Source organism: Castanea sativa, chromosome 8 (assembly GCF_040712315.1).
Source record: "Castanea sativa cultivar Marrone di Chiusa Pesio chromosome 8, ASM4071231v1".
NCBI lineage: Eukaryota > Viridiplantae > Streptophyta > Magnoliopsida > Fagales > Fagaceae > Castanea > Castanea sativa.
The window spans coordinates 23,746,345-23,762,440 of record NC_134020.1 but is presented as its reverse complement, the minus strand read 5'-3'; the positions used below and the strand labels follow the sequence as shown (position 1 = coordinate 23,762,440).

Sequence of the window (16,096 nt, the reverse complement as noted above, 5' to 3'; positions counted from 1 at the left end):
TAAACCTTCATTCTTGTGTTCTTGTTTTCTCTATCTTTGTGTGAAGATTCATATGAATACCCGAACTAAATAGGAGCCGATGTTAACAAGTGAAACAATAGGGAACTAACCGCGAAGAATGATGCTAATAAGCCTAATATTAACATCAGTAGTCACAAACTGGCTCAATGCGCAAAAAAGTTTGACATAATTTTTTTTTTTGTTAAGTGAAAACTGAGAATAGTAGTTGAGACTTAAAAGTAATAGTCTTAAACCCATCTCAAAATAATGTGATTATATTGGAATATATAATATATATTATGTAAGTAAAGAATTCTACATCTTGATTTTTTGTAAGGTTTTTTTTTTTTTTTTTTTTTTGCAAGGAAACATATTGCATTTTACTTTTAATTTATTATATATGGCAAGATATTTTTAATATGTTATAATATAGTGAGATATGCATCAAAGCAAAAAACAATAAAAAATTGGAGAAAGTATAATTTTTATTAGAACGTGAAAATGAATCTTGATTATTTTATATGAAACCTAACATTATTTTGCTTTTTTGGAGAAGTTAATGAGCAATTTATAAAAGCTTTTTCTTCCATTTTATCACATAAGAACACTATTAAGCAAAGCTATAATGATTTATATTTTGATAATCACTAAACTCGTATATGAGAAGCAACCATTACAAATTTTTCCTCCCCAAAACATATATTGATTTCTTTTTTCTTTTTCTTTTTTTCCTTTCCACACAATTTTAAAAATGTGAAAAATTGAGGAAAATCTAAATGCGTGGTAGCTCTAGTCAATCATAAATATCATAAGGGGGGGAGGGGGAGGGGAAGGGGGAGACAAATCGTATACATGATAGAATTGCTTATACATATTCATATGTGTTTTTATATACCATGGAATCACTTCATTATGTTGAGTTACTAAAACATTTATACATTTTACAAACCACATGTACATTAATTGATTTTAAGAGAATAGTAATGGTTCTTCCAAATCAACTTTATACATTTTGCCCCCACACTATTAATGATCTCACGGTTAAGTATACGAATGTTTGCAGTATGGAGCCTCGGATTGATGACGAGCCACAGGTCTTGCACCCTGGTCCACTTGACGAGTCATTGTTGACGCGACAACGATATCATCGATCAGAGGACATTTGGAATGGCGAGGTGAAATATCTAGTTCTAACAATTGCTTTAATTTTTACGTTGTCTTTGACTTTTAGTTAGAAAGTTCTTTCAAAACACAATTTGTAGTTGTAATAACCGCTATAATTTTTATGGATTTTGCAGGACCCGGGCCCACTTACGTGCCGTGGTCGCACTAAGGAGATGGCAAGCATTCAGATGGAAGATAATCGGGTGATTGACATTATCAAGTTGCTAAGGCTGGAAGGATTGTTTAGGGCCCCTTCCAGAGAGATAGATCATTGCCTAATTTCAGCCCTAGTTGAGCGATGGCGGCCGGAGACGCATACGTTCCATCTTCCACATGGTGAGATGTCAATCACCCTACAAGATGTGGAGGTCATTTTCGGACTTCCTATAGACGGTGAGGTCTTGGTTGGGCCGGCACGTGGTGGATGGGGATTGGCGAGATACGTGCATGGAGTTGCTTGGTTTTACTCCGGCGAATGACAACAAAACTTTGGTGGGGCAAAGAATTCTCATCAGCCGCCTTGTTCACGCCATTGCAGTGCCACTGCCTCATGACGCAACGGAGATGCAGATACACCAGTATGCTCGGTGCTATATTTTAGCGCTGCTAGGGGATAAGCTTTTCATGGATAAGTCGGGAGATAGGGTGCATTTGATGTTCTTGGCATTCCTGCATGACCTTCGTGATCCGCCACAGTATAGTTGGGGTAGTGGTTGCTTGGCCTGGTTGTACAGAGAGTTGTGTCGGGCAAGCGAGAAAGGGGCATCGCAGATTGGTGGGGCGTGCACATTGGTCCAGTATTGGGCATGGGCAAGGTTGCCATTCTTGTGCCCGAGGATAGAGCCCCCACCTGGATGTGATTATGGCCCATGGCCATATGCTCCACTTGCATTTAAGTAAGTATTTTTCTAATATTATGTGTGCAATGTACTCTTCTTAGTAACTATAACATGGGTATTATCTTATCTTATGTTATTCGCTTCTAACTGTAGGTGGGTGCGGGTGCCAAGCTCGAAGAGTAGGCCATCCGGCATGGCCTTGATCCACTATCGCGAGCAATTAGTTAGAATTCAGCCGGACCAAGTATGGCAAACAAAAATTCTGTTTGGTTATGTTAATTTTTGTTTTAATAAACTTGATGTTATGATAATTGTTTTTTGTTTCTATTGTAGATTGTGTGGCAGCCATACGAGGCAGACTTCGGCCACCTTCCTGACTTTTGCGTTGCAGGGAGGGATACGTGGACGGCAAGGGTGCCACTTGTGTGTTTTTGCATAGTAGAGATACACCACCCAGATCGTGTCCTTCGTCAGTTTGGGTTGGCGCAAGAGCGGCCCGACCATGTTGTGTACGATGAAAGGCGCATAGAATAGACTTGCGTGGGAAGGTGGAGAAGAATTGGAGGGAGGAGCATGGACCGTATATCCTTACATGGGATGCGAGACAACAACGACTTTGCCATGCACCTCCTCAGACTGGTGAGATGCCTCGCGATCATGACTATTACCGCTGGTACCGTCCAGTCACTCGAAAGTATGTCGACCGCAACAGCGCAAAATTAGATATAGCGGTAATGTGTTCTAATTAGATATATCTTAGTTGAGTATTTGGGTAGATTAATAAGTACTATACTATATTATCCATTCTACAATTGATACGTAAATGTCTCAAATCTAATTGTACTGGTTCTTTCTCGGTTTCAGATTGAAAGCCATTTAGTGCTGTTGGAGATGCTTCCTGTAGGCAGCCGAGCCCACAACCATGTCCGACGCGTCCTAAATGATCTGGCTGGGCTTGGTGGTGGTCCTGCACCAAATGGAGAGGCAAACAATGGGCATGAGGCGAATCGGCGGATATTGCAATCCCAAGCACAAGCGCAGCACCGGTACGTACACCGACCCGTGCTACTGCAGCTAGGGGCCGTGGTGGGTCTGCTACAGCAAGCCCAAGCACAAGCGCAACTAGGGGCCATGGTCGGCCTGCTACAGCAAGCCGAAGGACAAGTGCAGCTAGGGGCCGTGGTCGGTGTGCAACAACCGCTCGGGTTGTAAGTAGTCCTGAGATACCTGCACCCATCCCGCACGCATCTCTCCAGCCTGAGGTCCCTCCACCCATGGTAGATGCATCTCCTCAGCCCGAGGTCCCTTCACCCACCCCACCTTCACAGCCCAGTTTCGATCTCGGTATTCATTCTTAGTTAACCCCTCCTATGCACCCCGAGACACCCTCAAACCCATCCACTAGCTCTACTTGCACCCACTTTGCCCATAGACCTACCCCGTCGAACCCATGACAATGATCCCCACTCCTAGCCTGTACACGAGCATCATTACCCACCTACCTCATCCTCATCTCTAGGACTGCGGTTGGGATTGACACTCTTCGGCCAGATGCGATGTACCGGACGAGCATCCCCCTCATCAGCCCTCACCCCCACAAGGTAGACCGCAACGTGCTAGAAGAGCTCCCACTTGTGGGACAGGTGGACACAAAATAGGACACAAAGGCAGCTCTATGGTACGATACCATTAATTACCATGTATAGGCCTATTTTGCAGTTCATTTTATCTTATCATTACACCAAATATTGACTGTATGCATCTAATGTTTTTGCAGCATGATGATGAGCCTAAGGATGATGCCCCGTAGCCTCCTCCCCCGCCCAAACATTACACAAGGGTTAAAAAACGCAAAATTGGTGAACCTTGAAAAAGAGGTTTGTTACAGAGGTAATGTCTAATGTGATCTTTATAGCCTATTGTATAGGACACTTTGGAAAGAATATTGTTTTTGGTTTGGGATTTTCAGACATCATCTTTAGATTCTTGAAAAAATATCTATATGGTGTTGGTAGGTTGCAGAAACTGTGGGCAAAGATGCTTGCCATTGAATCCTGCTTGCAATAAATTTAAGCTCTAGTTTCCCCTCTAAATAACTGACTACCCCCCTGATTGTTGTGTATGAATGCAAAGCACAAAAAATTTTAGTTAGTCATTTTGGAGTTATTGTGTTTATCGGTAGAAGTGTTTCTATTCACTACATCGGTGCTATGAGAAATGGTTTGTTTTGCCTTATTCCCAAGGACGGCAAAAGTAGCGGTTTTGCTTTCACTTCTAATCTACTTATTGATTCTTCTTATTACCGAACTTCGGCAACAAGTATGCTACGGACGAAAGCAGAATTGTCTTCTTTGTTGCTGTTTGATATAGCTAGGGGTATATCCCACTACTGCTATCAACAATTTCAACCATTTTAACATACCGTTAAAAGTCAATTCAATAACTTGTTGTATAGTTTAACTTTATGGAAACAGCCTTTCAAGTGAAAGTTAAATGTGTCTTATCTGTTGCTTTGTTAGCTAAGTGCATCGGACTGTCGCAGTGGAGCTCTAGTGAAGCGAGAGGTTTGGGGAGGCTCTAGAATCACGTTGGCTCAAAAGGTTTGTCAATTTATCTTTAGCACTAGTGGCTGTGTTTTTAGTTTCTCAACTTTATTGTGCTAGGTAATTGTATCTTTAGCACTAGTGTTTGTGTCTTCATCCTGGCATATTTTTTACTGCTCATCTTTTGTGGAAATGATTTACATTTTATTTCTTAGCATGGAAATTTTCATATGCAGAGACTTATATCTATTGAAGCCATTCTTTTCTTTGAGTGCTGTCACTTGTCATCTTGGCAAAGCATTTCACATCGGTTGTGATAGGTTTTGTATGATTTTCTTGTGTTGCACCCCCAAGTTGTTAGAGTCAATTTGCCAAGAGCCTTGTAGATCAGACTGGCACCTTTTGGTATTTCCAAAGGAGATGTCTAGGGTTCAAAACTCCCCCTCCCCCAACTATCAAATTATCAAAAAAAATTGTTTAGAGTCAATTTACAATTAGTGTAAAAAACCATTTACTCTTTTTGCTAGGCATCAATGTGTTTGCTAATATGTATAATAGCTGTCTTTCAAGTTTGATGGCAGGTTTGTTAATACTTTGGACATGATTTCAGATTGTAGGAGTCGTGAGTTTCTTTGTGGGAAGGGCACATTTGCTTTTGCAACAAAAGCGAGAGGCGATGCGAGAGGTATATGAAACTCGGCACTTAAATTTTGATCGTCTGTCCACTTTTGATTCTGGAGGTCTATACGTAGAAATTAATGGGGGTGGACAAGCAAGAGATTTGTTGGTATTTCTTTCTTTTTCTTGAATTGAGTATTGAACTAAGCATTTTATAAACTTGGTATGTGCTTTCATCCCAAGGTATATTGCTCCGTTCCTAACCTCCATACTCATTTGAAAAATCAAAGCCCATGGTCTTTGGATTAATATCCAAAGTGTCATAAACCATTATGTTTTTTTTTTATAAGTCATAAACCATTATGTTTTTGTTGTATTCTATGGTCTTATAATTTGGTGTATCTAGCGAATGAATTGCCGTTAACAAAGTTTTGTGATAACACCTAAAGAAAAAGATGGACTAATGTGAGTTCTCATATAAGCATCGAATGTTAGAATGCGGACGTATGGTTTCTTTTGTAAGTGCAGATGTGCCTAATTAACATACTTCTAACTTATTTATATTATGACCGAGATAAGTGCTTAGATTTATTTGTATTATATGTTTCCACTCTCCAAGTGTCGGTATCCTCTTTTTTTTTTCCCAATAGAACAATGATTATGATCTTTCATTTCTACATTGGAACATGGGAACCTTTGTTTTTCCCCTTCTTTTGATTGGTAACTACACATGCGCCAGTGGGTCCTAAACCTACAATCTCACCCTCTATCTGCCGTGCTCTTGCAAAGGGAGATGCCATTGGAGCTAAAGCTCATTGGCCTTTGTTTACAAATGTGCTCTGTTTAATTTTAATTTTAATTTTTTTTTTCGGTGCTAGATATTTTGGAACGTATAGACGCATATATGAAGAGTACTTGGCTATTCTGTTGTAAAGGGAAAGAAGAGTGAGATGGAGAAGTTTGCTGGTGGACTTTACACAACTAGTGTTGAGGTACAAGAGAATTAATTGTGCACATATATAATGCATTTTATGTTATATATGGCGAGTTCAAACATCAGATTTTTTTGTGTGTTATATCTCGTGTCGAGGCATTTGTTCCAAATCCGGTCGTGGCATACAAGGTGCAACTTCGCATTGTACGGGTCAAAATTTTGCTAAAATGTTTGAGATAAACTTTGAAAATGAGAAGGGAGAGAAGGGTATGGTACGGCGAACTCATGGGCCTATAGCACTCGGACGGTAATCTTATGGCATTTATTATACGTTTGACTTGGTTATAATTAATGCTGGTACATATAGCACTTGGGTGGGTGGGTTGGTGTGGTGTATTTGCGAATTAGAAAATATTTATTGATAAATGTGCGCGACTACGGATTTGTCACTTTTGTAGTGTTTATTTTTTGTGCTCGGATTGGTGTTATGGTGATGGTTCATGGGGACGACGGAGGCTTAGTCTTGCCACCAAAAGTAGCATCATCCGGGTTATTGTAATTCCTGTGCCTTATAAAGATGCGATACTCGGGCAATCTTTGATGCCTGTTTTCTCACATATGGCCTCCTTGTACGAGGCGAGGTATTCGTGCTAAGAGCGGACTCACAGAGATAATTACTCTCCTGGTTGGAAGTACTCACATTGGGAAATGAAAGGCGTTCCTCTAAGAATTGAAATTGGTCCAAAAGACTTGGCAAATAGTCGGGTCAGCTAGTCTTTCTTGATTTTCTGCTGTTATTTTTTACTTCCATTGCTTTAGTATGTATCTATTTTTCTCGCATTCCTTAGCTGTTCGTTGGTTCCTATAGTTGACCAACTGTAAGGATCGTTACATGCTGGTTTTATTCACGGTACGTCTTTGTTCGCCGTGATAATTCAGCAAAAACGAGACATCCCTAGGGGCAAGCATTTGGTTGAGCAAGTAAAAGAAAAATCTGGACAATATCCAACAAAGCCTTTGATGCCAAACAAAAACGAGATGCTTGCATTAGACTGTAAAAACTTGGGATGAATTTGTGGAAGCACTCGGCCAAAGGAAAATGATCTTAGCACCTCGGTGTGATGAGGAGGTCTGATATTAATTTTCTTTAAAGTTTATGCATTTCCTAAATAGTTTTATTTGAAGCAAAGTATCACAAGGTTTGTTGTTGTTGATTTGAATTTGATAATTTTACTAATACACTTTTAAGGTGTTTTAGTTTGTTTGTGTGTTCAAGTTCATTGTTGTTTCATTTACTAAAATATTGATATCATGAGATCGCATATTGTTTTGGGTTGTTGATTGAGTGAAATCTTTTTCTACTCTATTGTATTGGGCTTTCCCCCTATACTTTTTTTTTTTGTCTCATAAATGCTCCATTATTGTTGTGCTTTGGACAAGTATGTATAAGTTTAATATGTTCAATGGGTCCTTAGGAGTTGGCCAATGCACATATTGTGTATTTGACCTATCTCTTTTTAGTAAGATTATGTGCTTGTATGGTAACATGTTTCCAAACTGCTCTTTTTCAAGTAAAGTTCTTTTAAACTTTACCTTTTCTACGTGCTTCTTCAATAAATCCCATTTTCAAAATGCTAAAAAATAAGAGTTTGCATCAAATGAGCACTATATTACTTGCGAAAAAGATAACTTGTTCGATGGAGATTTGCATTTCCATAAGACTTGAAATGTTTTTTGTTTAGATTTTCTGTTCATTTTGCTCTATGCCAACATTATGCAAATTTGGATACTGTAAGTTATGTTTTGTCATGCAACTAGAGCGAATGTTCTCTCCCCATGAGCGAAGAACGTTACTTTAGCCTTCCCCCTCTTTGGTTTTTGGTGCTTTTTATATAATTATCAAATCTTTTGTGCAACTCTTTTAGGAGGTGGAGATAGAAGTAAAAGCAAGGACAAAGGGTGAGATGGGAGCATGTAAGAGCCTTTGTTCCCCATTTGACCAGCAGCTCTTAGAAGGTAGTCTTTATGTTTCATGTCAGGGGTTATTTCATTTATTGTTTTTCTATTACAACTTTCAAACCTTGACTCTTTATCCAATAAACTAACCCCCCCCCCCCTATGACTGGGGTGGGTGGTTACTCAATTTTAATTTTGCTACAAGCATTCCTGTTTTTGCCTGCGAAAATGATGGAAGAATATGTTGATTTTCATGTCTCAAAAAGTACAATTCCTAGTGTAATATCTTTCTAACAGTTGCAATATTGTAAATTTGGGTTCCCATTTTTGAAGGGGATCTAAGACTCATGCAATATGTGTGTTTAAGATTTTCATACTAGGGAAAAAAATCATTGTATCATCAAAGATTGATATGGTGTAATCTAGTAGTTATTGTATTTTATTTTCTAGAAATTGCATGTTAATTCGAGTGGCTTTTTATCATCTTGTATGATGTTTGAATGTACCAATAAAATGCCTGGCTAAAAAGGCTGAAGCCACCACCATATTTTTGTGTAAGTTTGGTTGCATTTATGATGATGGCATTTCCCAATCCATGGTACCATTTATGTCACTGGCTTCAGAATGATTCTCATTGTGAAGTTGAATGAATATTCTTCCCTGGGACATCAATTTATCTTGAATGATTTATTAGGGTTATGATAAATTGCAATTTGATTGTATATTTCATTCAATATTTCTGTATGAAGTTCTTTTATATTCTGTCCCTTAACTTAATGTTCAATTTCTCATAGGTACTAAATGCTTTGCATCGGGAAAGCCTGCAAAAAAATGGACCTCCTGGGGAAGGAGTTACTAGATTATGGATTTTTGACATGATTTCTTCTCCTGTTGTTCCTCAATCCGATTGAGATGTTATGGAATCTGCGATTCTCAAGAATTAGCGAGTAATAGTATTTTCTACAAACAAATACAAGGACACCATTTTAAAAAGAATTAAAATCATGTCTGTTTGCTTTTAAGGATGTAATTTATTTTCATATTGATAAGTGGAAGGATCTTAAAGATGTTACTTAAATTTTTGCTTTTGTTGGTAATAACTTGTTTTGGAACTTGACATTCATCGTATATTATTGGTCACAGGCACTTAGAGCTGTGTCACACAATTACCCAAACATTATGTTTGCATGTTGGGAACGAGTTTCCACCATTGTTTATGGCTTCTTCATGGTAGCAACTCCTGAAGTACCTGCAAGGTCATGGACGAAATCTTTTGGAGACATTCTTTGGGGTTATTGGGGAAAAAGTTCTTACAGCTGCAGTCAAGGAAAGGGGAAATACATATTGGTCATTTAGCCACAAAGCTCTTGGTTGATAATCTCACATTTGGTTAAATTTCCATGATGACATCAATGAGTTATCTGCGGGGTGTTTGGGTTATAGAGACTAGTTACAAAGATTTTATTTTTTACTTTTATAATTTGTAAACTCCTTATATAGTATAAATTGCCTTAACAGGCCTGCAATGGTTTTTCTTTTGGAGATGTTTTTTCTACTTTATCATTTGGTGCATTGCCAATTTGTGGTTAATAATCCCAATCTTGCGGAAGACAAAATTGAGATAAATTGATAATTAATCAATAATTTCGGTGGATTTTCAACTAAAGGATCTAAAAAGATTTCAACCATGAATTTAAAATATGGGATAAATATTGCCACCAGTCATTTCAAATCAATTGTTGTCAAATAGGGAAGTTTATTGATATGCTAAGGTTAAAATTTGTATCTTATTTAAAATTTACAAGAAAAAGAAAAAGAAAAAAAAGAAACAAAAGCAGAGAGTTAAGGCGTGACGTGTAGGAAATTATTTGATTTGAGAAAAAAAGCTCGGTGGTTTAGTTGTCTCAAATGTTAGATCTGTTCAGTGGGGCTCATGGAACCTTTGGAAGTGGAATGCCAAAGGATGATCAGAGTCTTTGATGACAATGGAGATGGACGAATTGATTTCAAAGAATTTGCCAAAGAATTTAAATAATGACATTCAGTATTACGTTAGAAAAGCGAGTTTTACTCACGGAATATTGAGTTTAGACCATAATTTTCACCAAGCACTTATAATTCTTGCAAACACTAATACAAGTACATCTTTTCATAACATACCAACAACGAACAACAGGGAAAAAATGAGCAAGTGATTTCCTATAAACTTAGCCAAAAGTAATGAACAATTCATCTTTAGATTTGCAAAAGGTGCACGTACAATAGGATCATTTGCCCTCACGATCAACAACATTTTGTATTGCACAAAACGTGTAGACATCAACAACAACGTTGAATGTTCGTAGGTAGAAATTTTTGGAAGTCATCATTGCTTGAATCGAGAAGTACGAAATGTCACTTTCATCATCTAACGCAGTAATTTCATTAATAGACTTCATGGCTCGCTCTTGCGCCTTCCCCTTTAGATGCTTCCTAGCTTTTTGGACTGCATGAAAACGGTCTAACCGCCTTTGCATTTGATTGTTCTCTTGTTCAAGGCGAGCAAGTATGTTGGCAGACTCATCTCTAGGTAACTCGGCTGAGCGTGCCTTAGGAACTCGTAACCCGTGCCATCGACAATACACCTCCAACTCACACCTCTTCTCGTATAGGGTTGACCATGGTGGTTCTGCTACGGTGAACTCCATTGCGGTAGTATCTGTACTTAGTTTTGTTGGTTTGCCGACCATGATGTGGCCAACGCTTCCAAGACTCTCGTACGTGTATATTGGCATATTTACGAAATCTCTCTTCTTTCCAACCCATTTCCCTCCATAGTGGTCTGTGTATGTTTGTAGTTGTTGATCTTTGGAACTTGTGATAATTCATTTGTTGAAGTAGATTGAAACTTGTTTCTACGTGTACGAGATGATGTTGAGGCGTTGCGACTCATAGCTTACTCAACCTACAAAGTTAGTGGTGTAGGAATAAGAAAAGAATTGTGGTACATTTATAACCTCATTCCACTGTATATTCAATAATAAAATTTAATATATTCAGGCTTGTCATGTCAATACAGGCTGGAAAACCACTGCACGAATTTTTTGTTCAAATGTTCCCAATGTCACAGTGAGATTCTCTTATTCACAGGGCGGTAGTTGCGGTGTCTTGCCATGACTATTCGAACTCGCAAGTATTCATGTGAAGAGTATTTAGCATGCTTGTGTTTCATCGACATGAACTTGACAAGACAATACCGAGTTGTGTTAAATGCATCATAAACTTTTCGGGGTCTTCTGCATCCTTGAAAACGGTGCATTGTACAAAATGATGCAGATACGTGTATTGACGTGAGTGTGAATGATATGACTAGATAGGGTTCAACGGTTGCCGAGCTATTGAGCAGCACATGTAGCACTATGAATATCGGTGTAGCAATGGTGGACGGTGACCCAGGAAACTCGAAAAAATTTCTTTTAATAAATGTAGATTTTGAGTAAGGGCTCTCAACCTAAACTTGTTGTCTCCAATTATATATGTAAGTACACAAAGATGGATCTTCCCGGCCAAAATGGAACAAAGTGGACTGAATGGACCAAATCAGACCAAATCAGACTGAATGAGACCAAATTAGACCAAATCAGACCAAATCAGACCAAATCAGACCAGACCAAATCAGACCAAATCAGACCAAGTTAGACCAAATTAGACCAAATTAGACCAAATAAGACCAAATTAGACCAAAATAGACCAAATCAGACCAAATTAGACCAAATCAGACCAAATGGACCGATTTAAATAATCGAGATACCTAAGGAACTCGAGTCTCTAAAACTCGAATTCCACTGGGCAATTTTTTTCCCCAACTGCTCTGTTTCAGGCAGAGAGGCAGAGAGGCATGCCCTGTTTCAAAAAAATTTGCCCAGTGGAACTCGAGTTTCTAAAACTCGATTTTTACTGGGCAATTTTCCCAAGCTTGCTGTTTCACGGCGAAGGCGAGAAGGCATGCCTGTTTCAAAAAAATTTGCCCGGTGGAACTCGAGTTTCTAAAACTCGATTTTCTGGGCAATTTTTTTCCCATTTATCATTTCGGCGAGAAGGGAAGGCATGCCTGTTTCAAAAAAAATTTGCCAGTGGAACTCGAGTTTCTAAAACTCGATTTTCATGGCAATTTTTTTTCCCCTGCTACTGTTTCGAGAGCGAGGCGAGAGAAGGCATGCCCTGTTTCAAAAAAATTTGCCCAGTGGAACTCGAGTTTCTAAAACTCGATTTGCACTGGGCAAAATTTTTTTTCAGAAGGAACTCGAGTTTCTAAAACTCGATTTTTACTGGGCAAATTTTTTTTTTCCCAGCAGAAAATGCTCTGTTTCAGGCATTGTTTTACAATGTAAATGCACTCAAATCACAACAAAAGTCATTCTCCATATATCACCATTCTAAACATGTCCAACCACACTTAATTTGCAATTCTAACCATACTACTCAAATCACAATCTTCATAGAGGTACATTGGATAGAGAATTACAAGTACATTCAACAACAATCAAAAAGTTCACATAGAGCCAATACAACGTCGTCCATGGAAGGATGCCTGAAAAACGTAGAGTATTTACGTTAGGAGACAAGATAGTAAACATTAGGTAAACATCGAATGAACAACAATTATTTAACCGATGCATAAATTTTTGCCAACCTACCTAGTGTGGAACATGGCCGCTTGTGGAAGCACCGCGGGACTGCGGACATTTTACGCGGTTATGCCGGAAGCATGACACGGTCCACATGTACGCTTCGGTTGACTCTCTATCAAATGCGTCCTCCCTCCGCCATCCCGGTTCTTGATCCTTATTCCTCACTCCATCCATCTCATTTCTTATTCGTGACTTCACCGGTCGACCTTTGGCCCGCAACAATGCCGGATTAGGCAACCACTTTGGCCCCATGGGATCCCTCCATAATGACTGTGACTTAGGAACCTCAAATGCATGCTCATAAGTGTTAAGGGCATGGTTCAAACCATAACATGGGTGAATATACGTGGTCGAATCAATATGTAAATAGTCACATACTCTAATTGCATGTGAACACGGGATCCCTATATTTTGCCATTTCCCACAACTGCATGTTTTTTCCCGTAACCGAACTTCGTAACTGTGGTTTCCCCCTCCTGCGCTAGACACGTTGAGTTGGGTAACTACTTGAAATATCAGCTCTTCATCGCTAAATGGCTTGAGATAGTGTTTCTCAGATTTACACTTATTTCCATCCCACGTGGATAAGGCATATTCACTCCATTTCTTACCCTCTGACAACTCATAATGGTATTCTTTGCGCCGGTCGTGGAAATATTGAACAAGTTTGCTCCAAGTGAACTCAACCAACGCGGCAATAGGAAGGCCCCGTGCACCTTTCAGCACACCATTGAAACACTCTGATATATTGGTTGTCATTGCTCCAAAACGTCTCCCACCATCGTATGACTGGGTCCACATGTCCACATCCTCGCTCATTAGGTATGTGTATGGAAGATAATCTTGATTCTTTTCCTTACCATCCCTCCCCGTCACCTTCTTCTTCTTCCTAATGGCCTCAATTTCTTTCCACCTGCTTAATGGAGTCCATTATGGTAGCAAATTTAACTACCTGACTAGCATATCCCGCTTTCAACGCTGACTTTAGAGTCGAGTTCTGAAAATGGGTGTTGAAGTTGCTAGCAACATGTCGAAGACAATATCTATGAAATACCTTTGCTTTTCCATCATCCCTTCTAGGCCAGTTTGCAATGGCGTTTTTGATACCGAGATGTCGGTCGGAAATTATGCAAATGCCGTCGTCGAATATCAATTGGCCAATCGTTTCTCCGAGGCATCGTAAAAACCACCTCCAACCTCGGACCCTGACTCACAATCCACAACAGCAAAGGCGAGAGGGAATACCTTGTTGTTAGCATTGGTTGCCATTGCGACCAACAACTTTCACGATATTTACCATACGGATGGGTCCCATCAAATCGATAACCGGCTTGCGGTATTTGAATCCGATATGCATGGACCGAAAAGACCAAAACACATAATGCAACAATACGGTGTGATCTTCATCGGTGGGTGTGACACGATAGCAAAAGCTGGGTAGTCGGGTCACTGATCAATATACGCCATTAGCAACTTTTGCAGCTTTTGGTAAGATTCTTCCCAATCTCCAAACATAAGCGCAATCGCCTTTTGTTTCGCATCCCATACCTTGTAGTAAGAAGGCTTATGGCCATTATATTTCGCCTCTATCGAGATCGAGATGCTTAATTTGAGTGGTGTGATCCTCGAAGTAACTTGTTATGGATTTCTGCAATAAAATTACAACTCATCATTCTACCATCATTTCGCACCCCGGTCGGTATACACGTGTGAGGACCCACATACACGGTGACCATCCATAGATTTTGGAGCTCGGGCTTCATAAGCACGCGTAGACATACCACTTGCACGACTCATGCACGCATTTCGCACAAAAATTTTTCCTCGTCGACCTAGTGATCTTAAAGTTTTTGTTTTCCTTGAGGGCACAAATTGTTAATACGCGCTTCACCTCCACTTTACTCGCAAAAGTCAACCCTTTGCACAAATTCATCCCCTCTCTCAAGTAGACACAAATGGCATCTCAATATGCGAAGGATCAACCATATTTTCCCAAGTATTTGCGAGAATGACAACGCGGAGGTGCGTAGGCGGGGATTGTGTTTGTAATGTTTTGGACACTAATAACATTGTACGCATCAGGTTCACCGCCGTCCAATGTCTCATCGTCATCAATGTCCCTCTCAAAGTCCCCAAAGTCCCGAAAGTCCCCTCTCTCAATCATGTCTTCATAGTCATCTTTATCGGCAAAATCTTCACCGTTAATGGCAAGATTCTCATCAACATAGTCGTCATCATCATCATCATCATCTTCATCGTCATCTTCATTTTTAACGACTGTAGTCTCATCAACATAGTCGTCGTCGTCATCATCATCGTCATCATCATTGTTAACGGCAGTAGTCTCATCAACATAGTCGTCGTCGTCATCATCATCATCATCTCCATCGGCATGAACATCATCATCCTCTACATGTGTAGAATACTCATATTGAGCATCCGGAAGCGCAACTTGTAAGCTTCTAGTTGTTTGTTGGATATCCTCTTGCCATCTGCACGCGGCTCCAACGTATGTACAACTCAATATTACTTACTTCAGCTATACTCTCCAACTTGTCAAACATGATCTTCACATGTTTGTCTTTTTCTATCAGCATATACTTGTAATTAATCCGGTGCTTCATGATTTCATTTGGCATACGATAAGTAATTTGCATGTTGTACGCATCAGGATTCTTATCCAACTCTTCCATGACAAGTATCTTCAATTCATCAAGGGTTTTCAACCTACGATCAACTTCAGCATAATAGGTTTTCATACCCGGCCCCTCAAATGGCAATCCCTTGTTGGCATTGGGATTCTTAAGTGGACCACCATGGTATATGATTATAAGAATATCAGGCATTGTGAACCTGTTCAAGTCAAGTCCTATGTTAGTTAAATCACATGGTCGTAAAGTGAGGGAAAAAAGTAATGCAATCTTACCAATGAACATATTCAAGCCAGGTTATAGAGTGCCCATTAATATCTAAAGGCCAAGACGTAAACCTTCTAATCCTAGTGGATGGAGAGACGGAATTATCTATTACTCCATTGTGTGGTGACCTATAATGCCTAAAAGGGTTCTGAAAGAACTAGGTGGGTAGAGGAGCATGATTACATACCCATTCACTACATTCATTCACTACCCATTTCATACCCCAACCAATGATAAATAAAGTCAAAAAAAACTTGAAAAATCATGATAAAAATAAAAGCCTAGAAATGATTAATAAAATTTTGATAATTACATACCCATTCCCATTCATTACATTCATTCACTACCCATTTCATACCCAAACCAATGATAAATAAAGTCAAAGAAATTTGTAAGATCATGATAAAAATAAAATGATGAATAAAATTTTGATAACAAAAACTATACAAATAAA

General features: G+C 39.2%; 1 protein-coding gene and 1 pseudogene across 1 annotated transcript; both read left to right on the top strand.

Moving 5' to 3' along the window:
* Window positions 1-1,611: 1,611 nt before the first annotated feature.
* On the top strand, window positions 1,612-2,537 carry LOC142606046 (serine/threonine-protein phosphatase 7 long form homolog). The gene is made up of 3 exons (XM_075777456.1): window positions 1,612-2,060; window positions 2,157-2,247; window positions 2,337-2,537. The coding sequence occupies exons 1-3, from the start codon at window positions 1,612-1,614 to the stop codon at window positions 2,535-2,537; spliced, it is 741 nt and encodes a 246-aa protein (XP_075633571.1).
* A 39-nt stretch (window positions 2,538-2,576) lies between these two features.
* LOC142606045 (proline--tRNA ligase, cytoplasmic-like) lies at window positions 2,577-8,913 on the top strand (annotated as a pseudogene).
* The last annotated feature ends 7,183 nt before the right edge of the window (window positions 8,914-16,096 follow it).